At 40.2% G+C, this 15673-nt stretch overlaps 1 protein-coding gene across 1 annotated transcript in view; it reads left to right on the top strand.

The window, feature by feature from the left end:
- The window catches only part of inpp4b (inositol polyphosphate-4-phosphatase type II B), a 718149-nt gene that overhangs the window by 425122 nt on the left and 277354 nt on the right, over nucleotides 1–15673 (top strand). The window contains exons 5-6 of the mRNA XM_055158612.1: nucleotides 769–838; nucleotides 15414–15561. Coding sequence (XP_055014587.1) covers nucleotides 769–838; nucleotides 15414–15561 — 218 coding nt within the window. The remainder of the gene's footprint in view (nucleotides 1–768; nucleotides 839–15413; nucleotides 15562–15673) is intronic.

Here is a 15673-nt window from a genome sequence, read left to right as displayed (position 1 = left end):
TTTGGAATGGAAGCAGTTTTTAGGAGTTTTGGTAATATTACTTCAGTTTGGCGATTCAGAGGAAGCAGCAATGTCATCGTAGCTGTTGTGGCGTAAGAGGAAAGTTGTGGCAAAGGGGCGAGGAAAGGCAGGGGACGAGGCGGCAGAAATCGTGTCGAGAAGGTCGGCAAAGTAGTCGCAATAATGGTGACGCGTCCTCCGAGGCGTGCCTTAAAAAACTAAATTATAATCATACTGGTTAAAAGATCTTGAGTACCACATTTTCCCACTTTTTCTGAGCAAGATTTTGTGAGGAAGTTATTAATCTCCTGACCCAAACTGCCTCCTGGTCTCAAATAAATGCCCGGTCTGTTAAGTGATTGAAACAAATAAACTCCCCGGCTATTATTTGTTATTTTACGGTACAAGGTACAAGTTACATCAGAAATAGTATAAAACCACATTTTTAGGATTTTCAGTGGGATCAAAATCAGTATCAAATATAACTGAGTTTACCACTTTATTCTTTTCATTTTTAAATTGCTATTACCGAATTTGTGTTCTTCTTTACGAAACACTACATTCACAGAAAACATGTCTATGGTATGCAATGTTCCAGCTGTAATATGAAGCACCAAACCCGCGTACAACACTGTCTTACTTCACTGTCTTACTTTTCTATCAGAGTGCAATATGAAAGGTACAACTCCTTCAGAAAATTGCCTTCTCAGTGGCTGCTATTACCTGGAGGACTAATACCAGGTCGTGTGTGTGTGTGTTCTTTTGCAGTGTCCTCTGGTCTGTGAATCCGCCTCCCATGTTTGTCTGGACAGAGAGACCAACCCACTGTCAGGACCCGGTAAGAGCACAAAACCTTTATTCCACTGTACAGTATTTGGGGCAATTTGAAATAATGACTTTGGCTGATATAGTTCTTTTAGTTTAAGCGGTGCCCCTTGAGTTATAGACTTATTACGCATCCAGCATAAACATTACCGTGTGACTTCTGGGACCGTAAAAGAAATGGTGAAAAAATAATGCTAGTTTGAATTTCAAGATTTGGGAGATTTTTATTATTTTCTGAAAGGTACAAGTAAAAAAAAAAACATGACATACCACTGTTTTATCCAGCCAATTTGCCAATGTTAACAAATGTAAAACTCCAAAGGGAACTACAAGAACTATCTTGACATTTAACAACGTTTTACATCTCTGCAAAGAAGAGCAACATATAATCAGAATCGTCTCATTACATTTACATTTATGCGTAGAAATCCGTGAATCATTTGTTCATTTGTTTTTCAGTATAAAACCAAAAATAAGAAAACAAAAAAAAAACAACTATTTTCTTCTTTATTTGTGTCCAAAACTAAAATTAAAAAACGGATAAGGATTTGTTTTTTCATTTTTCGATTTTGTATGTAAATGAATAATGGAAAAAATGGATAACAGTCGTTTCTGTGACTTAAACTGCGATGCCGGACTGAACCAGGACTGAAGCAGGTCTAAACCAGCTCTAAACCAGGTCTAAACCAGTCTTAGTCCTAGTCTCAGTCCCGGTCCTGGTCCGGTCCCAGTCTAAGTCTTAAACCAGGACTAAACCAGAACTGAACCAGGACTAAAACAGGATTGAACCAGGAGTGTCGAGACTGGCCCGGACATGTGCCCACGTAAACTGTCGTGTGATCAGGAGACCGGGACTCAGACTGGGACCAGACCAGCATTGAGACCAGCATTGAGACCGGGACTGAGACCGGGATTGAGACCAGGACTAAGACCGGGACTGAGACCAGGACTGAGACCTGGTTTAGTCCTGGTTCAGTTCTGGTTTAGAGCTGATTTAGACCTGTTCAGTCCTGTTTCAGTCCTGTTTAGTCCTGTTTTAGTCCTGGTTCAGTCCTGTTTCAGTCCTGTTTTAGTCCTGTTTTAGTCCTGGTTCAGCCCTGGTTCAGGCATCGCAGTTTAAGTCATTAAAATGGGAATTTTCATTTTTGGAGACAAATAATGAAGAAAATACTTGTTTTTTTGTTTTCTTATTTTTGGTTTTATATTGAAAAACGAATGCATGAATGATACACGGATTCATAGAATTATTTACATGTGTGATTAGAGTTCAGGGTAATATGAAGTAGTGTTGTTCTGATACCATTTTTTGGGGGGGATCTGATCCATTTCGATACTTAGCCTTGGTGTACTCGCCGATACCAGTGCACAAGAGCAAAAAAATAAATCTTCTAAAAGGCTTTTTTAAATGAAAAGCTGCAAGAATAATTTCAATTTTCAGGAATAACATATCAGTGAAATTTTATTTATTTTATTTATTCAAGATTTTACCAGGTAAGTCAATTGAGAACACCTTCTCATTTACAAGGACGATCTGGCCAAGAGGCAGATTAAAATAGAACAAACAGAACACACTCACACATCAACCATAACATGAAACAGTGAAAGAATTGCAGAGTAAAGATATCAAAGTGTGAAAAACATGTGCAGTTATCCTGTAAAATACTCTGGATGGAGTTTTTAAAAGTCGACAGAGGTAAAAACGAACAAAGTTTTAAAGTCTGTTGAAGGTGGTTTCAGTCACTTGCTGCAGAAAACTGAAATTTGGAGCGACCCAAAGCTGCGCGGGCTTTTAGAAACGACCAGGCCCGGTGTCGCACTCTTTTGTTCTGTTTGGCCAGGCTCATCAGGTCCACCTTTTTATTCTTACTTTTTCTTAAGGGTTTCTTTTGGAGTTTCAAGACATCTACCACTAAAAGAAAGAAAAAAAACAAAAAACTCTAATCTTTAATTTGGTTTCCGTGTCCTTTTTAAATACGTTGGGACTCATCTTTTTGGGTCGTAACAATCATGTATCGGTTGTATTGCCGTAGTGTTTTTCTACTTCGTCGATCCATGCACAGAGCACATAAAAACAACACTGAGGCCTGTATAAAGATACTTATCCTCTGAGCACATGGCTAATTATGCAGAGTAAACAAAGTCTGAGTTAGCCCTGTTGTTGTTGTTGTTGTTGCCGCTGTTGTCGGGCTGCACTCTCCATAGATTGAATTATTTTACCAAGTTCAGCGTCCACACCAAAGGCTAAATGAAGTCGTCAGAGGGAACACAAATGTCTTTTCTTTTGTTATTGCCTGTTTTTAGCGAGCGCAGAGCATCTACAGTAGTCAACAGTCAACAGTAGGGTGTCCAGTTTGGGTTTATCAAAAAGGAGGAGACCAGGTTTGGCGAAAAAGTAGGCAATTTTTGTACTTTGTAACCACCGATTTCTGTTGATGTTTGAATTTAATATTACAAACGTGTGATATTATGTGTATCAGGAGGTTTGGGGTCCTCGCCAGGAGAATTTTGAACAATTTACTGTATTTCTTTGCAGCCAGTGTGACCTATATTTATTTTTTCATGGGTTATTTTCCTGACAGTGTCTATGCCCCCTGTCCCTGCTCTAATATACCAGTGCTCCTGTCACCTCTCACAGACAGGAGGCTTCTGTTTGTGATTCAGAGCAGGACAAACACTACAGAGTTTAGCCTTTATCTGGACATCTGAAGAGAACAGACTATTCCCGTGTACGTGCATCTGAGTTCGCGACGTTACAGACTTTTCCAGCAGGGATTTATGAACGTATCTCCGCCAGTATGAGGTACATTTACATCAAATAAAAAGTGGTGTACAGTTTGAGAGATGAAGAACTGCATCATGATCATTCAACCTCTCCACAATGGCTAATATGTCGGAGCATTTTCTGATCAAAGGAGTAGTCTGTCCCCTCGCTGTGTGATCGTACAGGAGCGAGGAGAGGAAAGGCGGAGTTTAGACATTGGAGAAGCACACATGATTGTGTCCATGGAAGTATCATAAGATCTTAATGTATATCCATGATTTTATCTGAGCAGGTGAGCAAATATTGTCACCAAAACTAAAATAAGTGTCCCACACAAACTCGTCAATTGATAGTCAAGATCTTGGACATTTTGGGATAATTTAGAAATTCCTCACACACGTTTTTCGGAGTCCCAAAAGGAGGACGTGTCCAGAAAACAGAGGACTTGTGGTCACCCTAGAGAACAGCAGCTGCTTGCAGAATGATGAAGTTTTTGGCCATGGCAATACAGCGATCTTCCAAATATTAATTAACTCACTAACCTCGATTTCCATCATTGACTAGACTCCGAGCCTCCAGAGCCTGAAAATTGTCTTGCACTGTCGTCCGCTATGGTGGTGGCTTTCTTCCAGTTTCCGCCTACTTCAGCGCTAAACAGTGATGTTTGTCACTTGTTGATGACGTGTAGGTGGGATGAATGTGACCTGACCGTTCAGACTGAAGTCTCATGTCAAAAGATCAGATACGTATCAGTTTTAGGAGCACATATCTAAAACCACGTTCAGACTGCAGGGCTTAATGCTCAATTTGGATTTTTTTTTTTCAAGTTCATTCACATTTCCAATTAAATGTAGGTGTGTAAGTTTCAGAGTAGGTTAAGTGTAGTTAGCTCCTCCCTTCAGGCAGATATAAGGAAGAGTCCACCAACATTTTGACCTGAACTGAAGAAGCAGCTTGGATGAGCTGCGAAATGTATTCGCCCAAATAAACTTTTGTCCAGTTGAGAAATTGAATTGCTTCTTTTGCCACAGAGTCTACATGGACGACTGAGAAATTTTGGAAAGACAAGCCGAGCGTTTAGGCGACTTCCATAAACACAGAGCACACTCGCAGTGTGTGACGTCGTCGTGTCCTCCAGTGCGCATGCGGGACACTTTTGGGCCATTTAAAGTTCCCACTGGAGATCACAAACAAGTCGCATTTAATTGGAAATGTGAACGACCTCGCAAAAAATCTGAATTGAGCATTAAGCCCTCTAGTCTGAACGTAGCCTAAGTGGCCTTGGTCGTATTTGAAAATAATCTGATCTGTGTCGTTCAGACTGTCATTAAAAGATCAGATACAGGTCACATAACGGTGAAAAAATCAGATGCGGGTCACTTCAGGCTGCAGTCTTGACGTTACCTTTGAGTACTATTCATGTTTCTTCCGACAGCACAACCTGATCAAAACTATTTCCCATAATCCACGGAGCGTTTACATTTCACGTATGTACAGTCTCTTTGATCCAGACCCCCCACTCCCCCTCCTCCTCCTCCTCCATGCTGCCGCTGCCATGTCCCTGTCACTTACCGTCAGCGCCGCAATTATCCTCCAAAGCGGGGGCCATGTTTGGAGGGGCACATCTGCGCTCTGTCACAAACTACACCGTCCCAGAGGAGACGCACAGATTTCCTAATGCAATTTTAGGCTTCCATTCTTATTGCCTTTTCAAAATGAGAACGCACAGAAGCAACGAGATAGAAAAGAGATAGGCCCGGCCCACGCATCGCCGCCCCATCTCCACAAAGTCATTTTCTTAAGAGGTGTCAGGGGCAGGGCCAGCGGAGGCGTCTGATTGGTGGAAGGATTAGTAGAGCTACGGGGGGTATGTCAGAGGTTAATCCGCTTGTCTGGCGGAGGTGGAAGTGGGCATCTCTTTCATTCAGGTACAGCCCTTGAGTCCTATTTGTTTTTGTCATCCAGTGCACTCATCCTAATATCCACGCCGGCCCGTCTTTAAAGCTGCACTGTGTAACTTTTTGTTAAGGGGTGTGTCACCTGTTTGTTAAAATGGAGATGTCACTGCTCTGTCTTGAATGTTCCACAGTATGACTCTACTTTACATTTATTACATTACAGGTGGTTTTATTGCTCAAAAATATACATAGATAAACAGGCATTCTGACTGTGAGCGGGGTCGCCTCTCCACAGATCTGACCTGTAAAATCTGTGTATTGTTCATTCATCTGTTTTTCAATATAAAACCAAAAATAAGAAAATGAAAATCAACTATTTTCTTCAATATTTGTCTCCAAAACCAAAATGAAAAAACAGATAACAATTCTTTTTTTCAATTTTCCATTGGATTGAACCAGGACTGAACCAGGTCTAAACCAGGTCTAAACCAGGTTTAAACCAGGACTGAACCAGGACTAAACCAGGACTAAATCAGGACTAAACCAGGATTAAATCAGGACTAAACCAGGACTGAACCAGGACTGAACCAGGTCTAAACCAGGTCTAAACCAGGTTTAAACCAGGACTGAACCAGGACTAAACCAGGACTAAATCAGGACTCAGGACTAAACAGGATTAAATCAGGACTAAACCAGGACTGAACCAGGACTGAACCAGGTCTAAACCAGGTCTAAACCAGGTTTAAACCAGGACTGAACCAGGACTAAACCAGGACTAAATCAGGACTAAACCAGGATTAAATCAGGACTAAACCAGGACTAAATCAGGACTAAACCAGGATTAAATCAGGACTAAACCAGGACTGAACCAGGACTGAACCAGGTCTAAACCAGGTCTAAACCAGGTTTAAACCAGGACTGAACCAGGACTAAACCAGGACTAAATCAGGACTAAACCAGGATTAAATCAGGACTAAATCAGGACTAAACCAGGATTAAATCAGGACTAAACCAGGACTAAACCAGGACTGAACCAGGACTGAACCAGGGCTAAACCAGGTCCGGGACCAGACCGGAACCAGACCGGGAACAGGACCAGGACTGAGACCGGGACCAGACTGGGACCAGACAAGGACTGAGACCTGGAAACTGGTTTAGTCCTGGTTTAGTCTTGTTTTAGTCCTGATTCAGTCCTGGTTCAGTCCGTATCTGGAGGAAAGTCCGGCATTGCAGTTTAAGCCACGGAAAAGGCCATTATTAGTTTTTTGTTGTTTTTTTTTCCGTTATTCATTTAAACACAAAATGAAAAACTTAAAAAACGAATCGCTAACAGGTTTTTTCATTTAGGATTTGGAGGCAAATAATGAAGAAAATAGTTTTATCGTTTACTTATTTTTGGTTTTATATTGAAAAACGAACGAACGAATGACACGGATTCTGTAACTTGCTGCTCCACATTTATACAGCTTACAGGAAGTGCTCCACTGTGTTTTTAAACTCAACACACCTTCGCTAGAATCATTTGGATAATACCATCTCTGGAATTTTCAATCTTTACCGAACTAAAGGTAAAAGGAGATGTTAACTGAATCAGAAGATGGAACAGAGCATTTGGAGATGTAGACAGACTAATAATAAAGTATTACTCAAACGAAAACGTAACTCCAGGCGTGTTTTTGATGAGGCAAGAGTATTATAACTTGGTTAAAAGCTCACAAGAGTCAGTTTTGCGTAATATAGGACCTTTAATATCAGCACCATTAAGAATCTGTCTCTGGGTCATGTTGGAAGACGGTGCATTACTTAATCATGGTTAATTAAGAGAAGGTAATGGGAAAAAACAAGGCTCCAATCATCAGCAGTGGAGGCTGTTTAACTTTATTACATTTTTATCATCTCTTGTGTAATGAGTTCACCAGGCTTGAAATTTTGAATATTAGATGAAATTAAATTGGAAGGCGTCGAGTATTTTTGAGAACGTGCCTGTCACAGTGGCTTTTATCTCAAGAGCCCTCAGTCATGGCCAAGGCAGAGAAAGATGTGGCGTTAAAGCAAATCTATTATGCACAAATTTTCAAAGCTTTTAGCCGTGTATTTGGAGTGAGTCGTGTATTTTCAAAACGTCATGTTGCAGATCACGTTTTCACCGCCACCGGTATACGCTCACTTTAATTCTTTTATTGATGATAGACATACCTTCCTGGCGTAGTCCTTTTGGTACAAATGAACAAAAAAAAAAGAAAAAGGTGATCTGCAGGTATCCATCGGAGTTGCTGACGCTTTGTTGAGATAACGTTTACGTCGACGTCAGCTCCCACTGGGCACCGCAGTTTTCTAACGTGGAAGTCAGCAGAATTGTTTCTTCGTTTTAGATGAATATTGCAATTAAAAATGTCCGAATTACAACATAATGATCCACAGGTTTTAAAAGTTATAGCTACCAGTATACAGCAGATAGGGCTGGGTATCGTTCAGAAGTTGCCGATACGATACATACCTCGATACAGTGAGCTTTTGATTCGATACGATTCAGTACGATATATTTCTACTCGATTCGATATAGTTCAGTAAAAAATAATGGCTAAATCATGGCTGTGATACTAAAAGTCTTTGTTAAACCACCAAATTTGTGCAAAGTTCATATGAAACACAAACATTTTAATTATCAAAACGGTGAAAATGTCAAATGTGTTGCATAAATGAGTTTCCTTCCTCTGAACCAAGCAACAAAACTGTAGCGTGGTAACAAAATAATTTTGTAAAATATACCAAAAATACTCTTGGTGATATATCTATACAGCAGCCCATGATATCGATACTGTATCATCGCATTAAACGATACGATTTCAGCACACTCCTAATAGCAGAGCAGGTCTACTTTAAAACTGCTACCTCAGCCTCATATGTAAATTCACTGTCAGTAGTTCCCTTACAATTTAGCTAGACGTTTTTCTACACACAAAGTCTGAACATATTTTTCTCCAATTTCTTTAAAAAATGGAGCACTGGAGTACAACCTGGATTCTGACACATCGTATATATCGATATAATGCTTATATTCAATTCTAATTTCACCGCTTCGCTTGTTTGCTTTCTCCTCCCTGATTTTGTTGCTTGTGTCTCATTCACTCCTCACTACCGAAAAGTGTTGAATGCCCAAAGTTGGGGCCAGTGAAAAGCTTCCAGCACCACGAAACTTTTCCACCATTTACAGACAAAACCATCAACAGCACAACCTCTGTCACAGAGAGAACACTTATATTCCACTGAGTCGTGTCCTGTAGTCAAAAGAAGTTGAACTCATTAGTGGCACAAGCAGCACGCTGTTTATGCAATTTAGCCATGCGCTTTTAATTTTCGTTTCGTAAACATAAACACACGTGCGCAAAACTGCATTAAACACATTATGATCTCAAACGGGCTGATGTGACTCTAGAGTCGTTATGATTTAAATGTTGTAAAGTTTAGTAATGTAAAGTTTATTTATGCAGAAGATTTTAATGAATAATCTGCTGAAGTGTAACTTGTACAATAGTGTTTGGAAACGTTGGGTTTGATCTGCAGTGGATTGTGGGAAACCTCAGAGCTCCTTACGCTGGTGAGGAACATGGATCTGTTAAAATAAAGAACCTCCTGATCTTCCTCTGCTGAAGGAGCTCAAGGTGATTGTACGGTTAACAGAGTTAATGCAAAGATGAGCTTGAGTAGAGTTGTTTTATTTATGAATGAAAAGAAAGAAATATGTATTATTTCTTTTATTTTACAGTTAAATTATTATTTATGTAATTAGGGATTTTTTTGTAATCATAAATGTTGCAGAAGCACTTTGTTCCTACATGAACTGCCGACCTCTTTGCACTTCAATTAAAAAAAGACCTTCTGGAATTTGGCATATTTGTTTTTGCAGTTTTCAGTTTTAGGAGGTTATTTTTTCCTGTACAGATATCGAGATATATATCGTATATCGAGATATAGCAAAATATATCGAGATATACTTTTTGATCCATATCGCCCAGACCTACACTACATACACACTACAGAATATATGAAGAAATAACTATTATAAGCACTTTTAAAATGTAGTTCTTTGGATTAAGTTTTGTCAAGAGTCTTGTATTTTAAGAGGAAAAAGTTGCATATTTTTGTTCACCTCCACAGACTGTCACACTCAATATTTTACTGTGTATGTATATCGTGAAAATATCGTACCGAGAGATTTGGATCATTATATCCCAAGAAACCTTGAATAAACATAAAACATATTTGTATTTTCTTTACTTTATCCACTTTTTTCTGGCCCGTCCTTCTCCCTTGTGGCTGCGTTTGGCCCCACAGTCGCCCGTGGACGCCGCTCCAGCATTGACAGTTTCATCGCCTCGAGAGCGCTCCGCCCCTCCCATGTACGAAGGGCATCATTTAAGGTCAAACGACGTGGCACCAACAAGATTAATGGTTTGGACACCTCAGCAGACGTCTTTGAACACGGACCACGCTCCATACGGGCTCGTGTGATGTGATGAGAGACTTTTTCTTGACCAGTCCAGGCGGAAATGATAAAACGACAGACTCACTTTTGATTCGAGGGAGAGGCGTTTTTAGCGGTGATGTGTGTTTTTGAATGGCCGCACTGTCACATCTCACCCAGAGCCTCTCTCCGACCGCCTGACAGACTGGAAATCTGCACGGCCAACCGAAAAGGAGCAGTAAACACCTTTCAAGTCCAGGCATTTCAGATTTTTGTGTTATATTTTGTCCTGTTACTTCGGCGTGTAGATACAAGTTTGGCAGATATGGGCGAGTTGAGGTTGACTTTGATGTAATGATTCTGATAAATAAAAACATGCACTTTAAAGGGGAATTCTTCATAAAATATCAGGGACATGCATGGCTCGTACAGAAAAAAGTAAAGGAGGCTGGAGGCTGCAAAACACGGCAGATTTTTGAGAGCACCGTATTTTCCGGGCTATTAGGCGCTCTGGATTATAAAACGCACTGTCATTAAATGGTCTATTTTCGAACTTTTTTCACAAATAAACCGCACTGGACTTTAAACGAAACACAACAGTTGGATGGGTGAGTGGTTTTGTTTGTTTGTGGCGTTCACGGTGACTCTGGGCTTTGTTCAGTTGTGGCGTGTAGGGAGGGTGCTGTCTGGGACCGCTGGATTGTCGGCGTGTTCGCAGTGACTCAGTTGTTCAGTCGTGTCTAGAAGTGGCACATTGCACTCGCTTTTTCGGTTCGTTCCTCCGTTCCGTTCCTCGTCGGCGTGGAGTGATGAGTGTGTCTGTGGGTGTTTTTCGCTGTGCGGTCGCTGTCTGCTCCGTGTGTGTTTGCGTGCGCTGCGGGTGGTGCGGCTTTGTAGTTTACTGAAGTCGTGCTGGGACACCCGAGTGGATTCGTGTATAGGGCGCTCTGGATTGTGGGGCGCACAGTTGTTTTTTGATGGGGTTAGAGGCTTAAGAGCGCGTCTAATAGCCCGGAAAATACAGTACTTGGCAATTAACAATTCAAAACTGAATATCATATAATTATGTATGGTAAAAAGTACTCAAACTGCACCCTGAAACCATTAGGGATGTTACAATAATTAAAATATCATGATATCAAATTTAAAAAATCTAAAGTCTCACCATAACATCGTGGACCATCACAATTAGAGCATGGAAACCTGAGTGAAGTCCGACGGGTTTGGACGGGTTCGGCACGTTTGGCATCGGCACGAGACTCTCAAGTGTTCAAAAGATCAGAGCACTGCACTTCTAGTTTAGATACAAGTCAAAACTGTGTTGTTATTATTTGTGAAATGTGGTGCAATACTTCAGATATGTGATTTTTAAAGCATAAAAAATGGTGATAAAGTCCACAGGAAGTAGAGTCACTATCACAAATCTGCAGCGTCACCTCGATCCGTGCGCTGTGTGGATGTAAACAAACACACGTGAGGAACTACTCCCACCTTTTTACTTTTAACGCTTCAAACTGGATGAATAGCGCTGTTTTGTGGAAAGGATGTCATTATTTACGGAGGACAATTTCTATAGATAATGTGGATGAGATGCTACGTTTTATCCTGAGTTTGTATTTTGCGTCTGTGTGTCCGTTAGAGGCCACAGAAAACAATATCCTACGTGTGTCATTAGGCCTAAGAAAATAGTGTGATTTTAATTGTGTCGGTTCGGTTGAATCACGAGTTTCTTATAGTTTGTATTATATTTTGTCCTGTTACTTTTCTCGTGTAGATACAAGTTTGGCGGACATGGGCGAGTTGAGGTTGACTTTGATGTAATGATTCTGATAAATAAAAACATGCACTTTAAAGGGGAATTCTTCATAAAATATCAGGGACACACATGGCTTGTACAGAAAAAAGTAAAGGAGGCTTGGGGCTGGAAAAACATGGCAGATTTTTGAAGCACTAAACTAAATTATGGTGACCAGTGAGCGTTTTCGTTTCATATGCATCACTGAAAAAAAAACCCTAATCTGATTGGAGGGTCACATTTGGAGAGACTTGAGATGCAATGAAGGGCATGGGGTTCATACTGACACAAATCACACAGAGATATCATTCTGGATTTGCCAGGCAAGCACTTCTGTAGAAGATGACCTGAATTAAAATCCTAAAAGCATTTGGAGTGCTCCCCAAGGCCCCGGTCTTGTCTACAGTAGTTAAAATAGAAAATGGACTATAACCACAAATGTGTAAACCAGTAAATCAATGTTTTATTCATCATCTATTTTCCTTTTCTACCCTTGTACCCCTTTGTGAATGGACACATGTGGAAAGCAGCAAGCAAAAGATAAACTCAAAATAACCCAGAAGCTCTTTTAGATTAAAAATATTTAAACTTCAAGCCCCGGTTTGCACTTTTGTCATCCCTTCACCCTGACAAGGCACTGTTGTGAAGTGGAAAACATTTCAAGAAGCTCATTGAGAGAAGGCCAAGGGTTTACAGCTCTGTCAACAAAGCAAAGGGTGGATACTTTGAGGATTTATTTCACTTTTTTTCCATGCAACATAATTCCATTTATCTTGCTTCATGTATTTCATATAAGGAGTCCAAATGAGTCATCTCACCTGGTCAAACAACACTAGTTGCGTAGTAAAGAAAGTACATCAACACCTCTACTTTCTTTGACGCCTTAAAAAAGCAGGTTTGGGCCGCTCTGTCCTGACAACCTTTTACAAGTGTGCAGTGGAGAGCATCCTCACCTCCAACGTGTCTGTGTGGTTCAGCAGCCGCACCGTGACAGAGAGAAAAGCTCTGCAGAGGGTAGTAAGAGCTGCTCAGCACATCTGCAGCTGTAGCCTGGCCTGCGTTGAAGACATTTACATCAACAGGTGCAGGGCAAAAGCCTACAGCATCATGGAGGACTCCACCCATCCAGCATGTGGACTTTTTACAGCTCTCCCATCAGACAGAGGACTGCGCCACCTACAGGCCAGGACCACCAGACTCCAGAACAGTTTTTACCCTGATGCTGTTAGGCAGTAGGGCCCGGTCAAGCAGAAGTAAACATCAAGGCCAAAAATTCAAGTTAGTGCATCTGATATAAAAATGTATTGAACAGATACATATGTACTCTAGTTTATGAAACTGTTGACCTTTTTTCTGTACCATTTTTGGTTCTAAAGTTACATACGTTTTAAACAGACCATGTATGAAACATGGAACAAAAATTATTTGCCAAATTTCAAAGACCTGCAAATCATGTAAATAAATGGATGTATTTCATCATATCTTGTGTTATTCCATCTTTGAACTGTTGATGAAGGTACATGATGTTTCAAAAAAAATTTATTTAAAATGATAAAAATTAGCTTGGAAGGACTGACATATTTGTTAGAAATAGTTTCCTTTCATTTTGAAGAAATATTAAAGTATTCAGAAGAAAAAAGATGACAAATTATGTAAAATCCTGCACCTTCTACTTGTTTGCACAATTTTCCCTCTGTTACTTTTCCCTCCGTTACCATGACCTTTCTTAATAAAAAATCTCATGACTCAAAAAGTAAGAGGTTTTTCAACCTAATCTTGTACCATATGGTAGAAAACTATATGAAGCAAATATTCAAACCAGTTTGTTAAGGATATGTAAGTGAGAACCAAGAGTTATCACTGTTTGTATTTATTGCCCAAAAAGTGCTGCATATTTCATTCCCTCCGTTACTGACATGAGTTTTAAAAAAAATTTTTGTCAACAACTTGAAAGAATATCACAGGTTTAACTTGACCCTGTTGGAGTGTAACTCTTTCCTACATTCTGATACTTTACTTATTTCAATAGTCCCTCTAGTTTCTGAATAAGAGACATTTGAATGTAAAAAATCTGCCCCTGTTTCCCTCTGTTACCGCTTGACCGGACCCAGTACCCTGATTTTACTTTGTAGAAACCGTCTGACCTGTGTACAGTGTTAGAATTTGTTCGCTCGACGGTAGACGGGTACTTTTTTTATTTAACCAGTTGCTGCTATTTGGTCGTGACGTATGTAATGCGCCGCTAACAGGGCTAACTGGTATATTAAACTTTTCCCAAATCCCATAGGAAGAAGTGCAATAACGTCTTTCCCCTTGATAAAATTCACCAAATATTATTTTTGTTCCCGTTTTAAATCCTCGATCTCGGGAACCGTTACCAACACAGAATGTATTGCTCTTGATTGATTGGCTGGTGTCCGAACTCACACTTCTGGGGTTTTTGCGAACCATCTAGTGTATTCGATTCCTGACCTAGTCGCTGGAGAGAAATTGAGCGGAGGCACTAGGTGGCGCCAGCCTGGCTAGTTAGGCAGATCAATTCTGTCAAAAAGCCCGGACACTAATGCACGTTACAGATCACTGATTTGGAAAGCACTTTTAAAACAGCCCCTACCTGTCCCCATTTTCTAAAGACTGTATTTGACAATATTCTAAACTATTATTTATTTATACTGTTATTTATGCTCCTGTTGACCTGGGCCTGAGTGCAATGTTTCGTTTCTGTGTATTTTTTATACTGAAATGACAAATAAATTCTGGTTCTGATTCCACATGTATAGTATAAAATGTGGAAAAACTCACAATTTCGACTGTAATTTTAAAGCCAGGCGATAATGCTGTAACCTCATTAAAAACAGACCCAGAGTTTTGTTTCATTCAGAGATGTTTGCGTAATCCTTTATTATTAGTCTGTCTGCACCTCCAAAGCTCAAAATGCTGTTTCACCTTGTGATAGACAGACAGATAATGCTTTATTATCTTGAAGGAAATCCATTTTTCATTCAGCAACGACACATAATAATAATAATAACACTGGTAATTTAATTTATTGTAAAGCACTGTAAAGCTTTGTGGGGTGTGGAACAAACGACTTCCAGAGTTTGTGATTTCATGTAGCGGTAGTTTTCAAAGTAGCAGCTCCTTTTTCCTTTCGTTCAGATCGACAATTCCAGGTCTAAAATCGTTCAAATGATTCTCGTGAAGGTGTAGGGAGTTTAAAAACACAGTGGAGCCCCTCCTGTATCACCTCATAATGATGTTTTCTGTTTGAGAGAAGAATTCAGCCTAAAAACACAACTCCAGGTCTGTTTATGATGAGGAAAAAAACATTATAACATAGATCAGAAAATAGAGTAATATGGGCCCTTTAACAAATCTGTGTTGACGAAGGCAAAAGATTTAGAAGTAAAACGAGAAAACTCACTTTTCCATAAGCAAAAGGCGGAAAAAGCCTCAGAGGAACGCCTTATCTATGGCAGACACAGCTATTGATTATAGAATTTCATTTGTGCTTCATATTTCACGGGACTCTGCTAAACGGTTTGGGTCTGACGTGTCCTTGAGGTGGCCGCTTCATTCTGATCTGCAGCTCTATTTGAAAGCGACAAAATATTTCCTCAGTGCGTTCAATACATCTCTTCTTTTTCTTTTTTGTCTTTCTCTTTTTAGTGTTCAAGAACCCGGTGTGTAAGGTGTACAGATTCCAGACCACGGACAGTAAGTGGATGCTGGTTCGAGAGCAGATGGAGGAGTGCACGTTGTCTCTGAGCGTCCCCAAACAGCTCATCAGCCTCTACATTCAGGAAGACATGGCCCGGTGAGTCACAAATACTCGTATACACTCTAAAAGAAGTTCATTTAAAGAGGTCATAGTTCGCTTTTTTTCTAATCTGTTGTGTAATGTTGTTTCCTCATCACGACTAAACCCG

The sequence above is a fragment of the Boleophthalmus pectinirostris genome, unplaced genomic scaffold (genome assembly GCF_026225935.1).
Source record: "Boleophthalmus pectinirostris isolate CB_2022bp ecotype Guang Dong unplaced genomic scaffold, ASM2622593v1 HiC_scaffold_22, whole genome shotgun sequence".
Classification (NCBI taxonomy): domain Eukaryota; kingdom Metazoa; phylum Chordata; class Actinopteri; order Gobiiformes; family Gobiidae; genus Boleophthalmus; species Boleophthalmus pectinirostris.
This window is presented reverse-complemented; position numbering and strand designations above follow the sequence as displayed.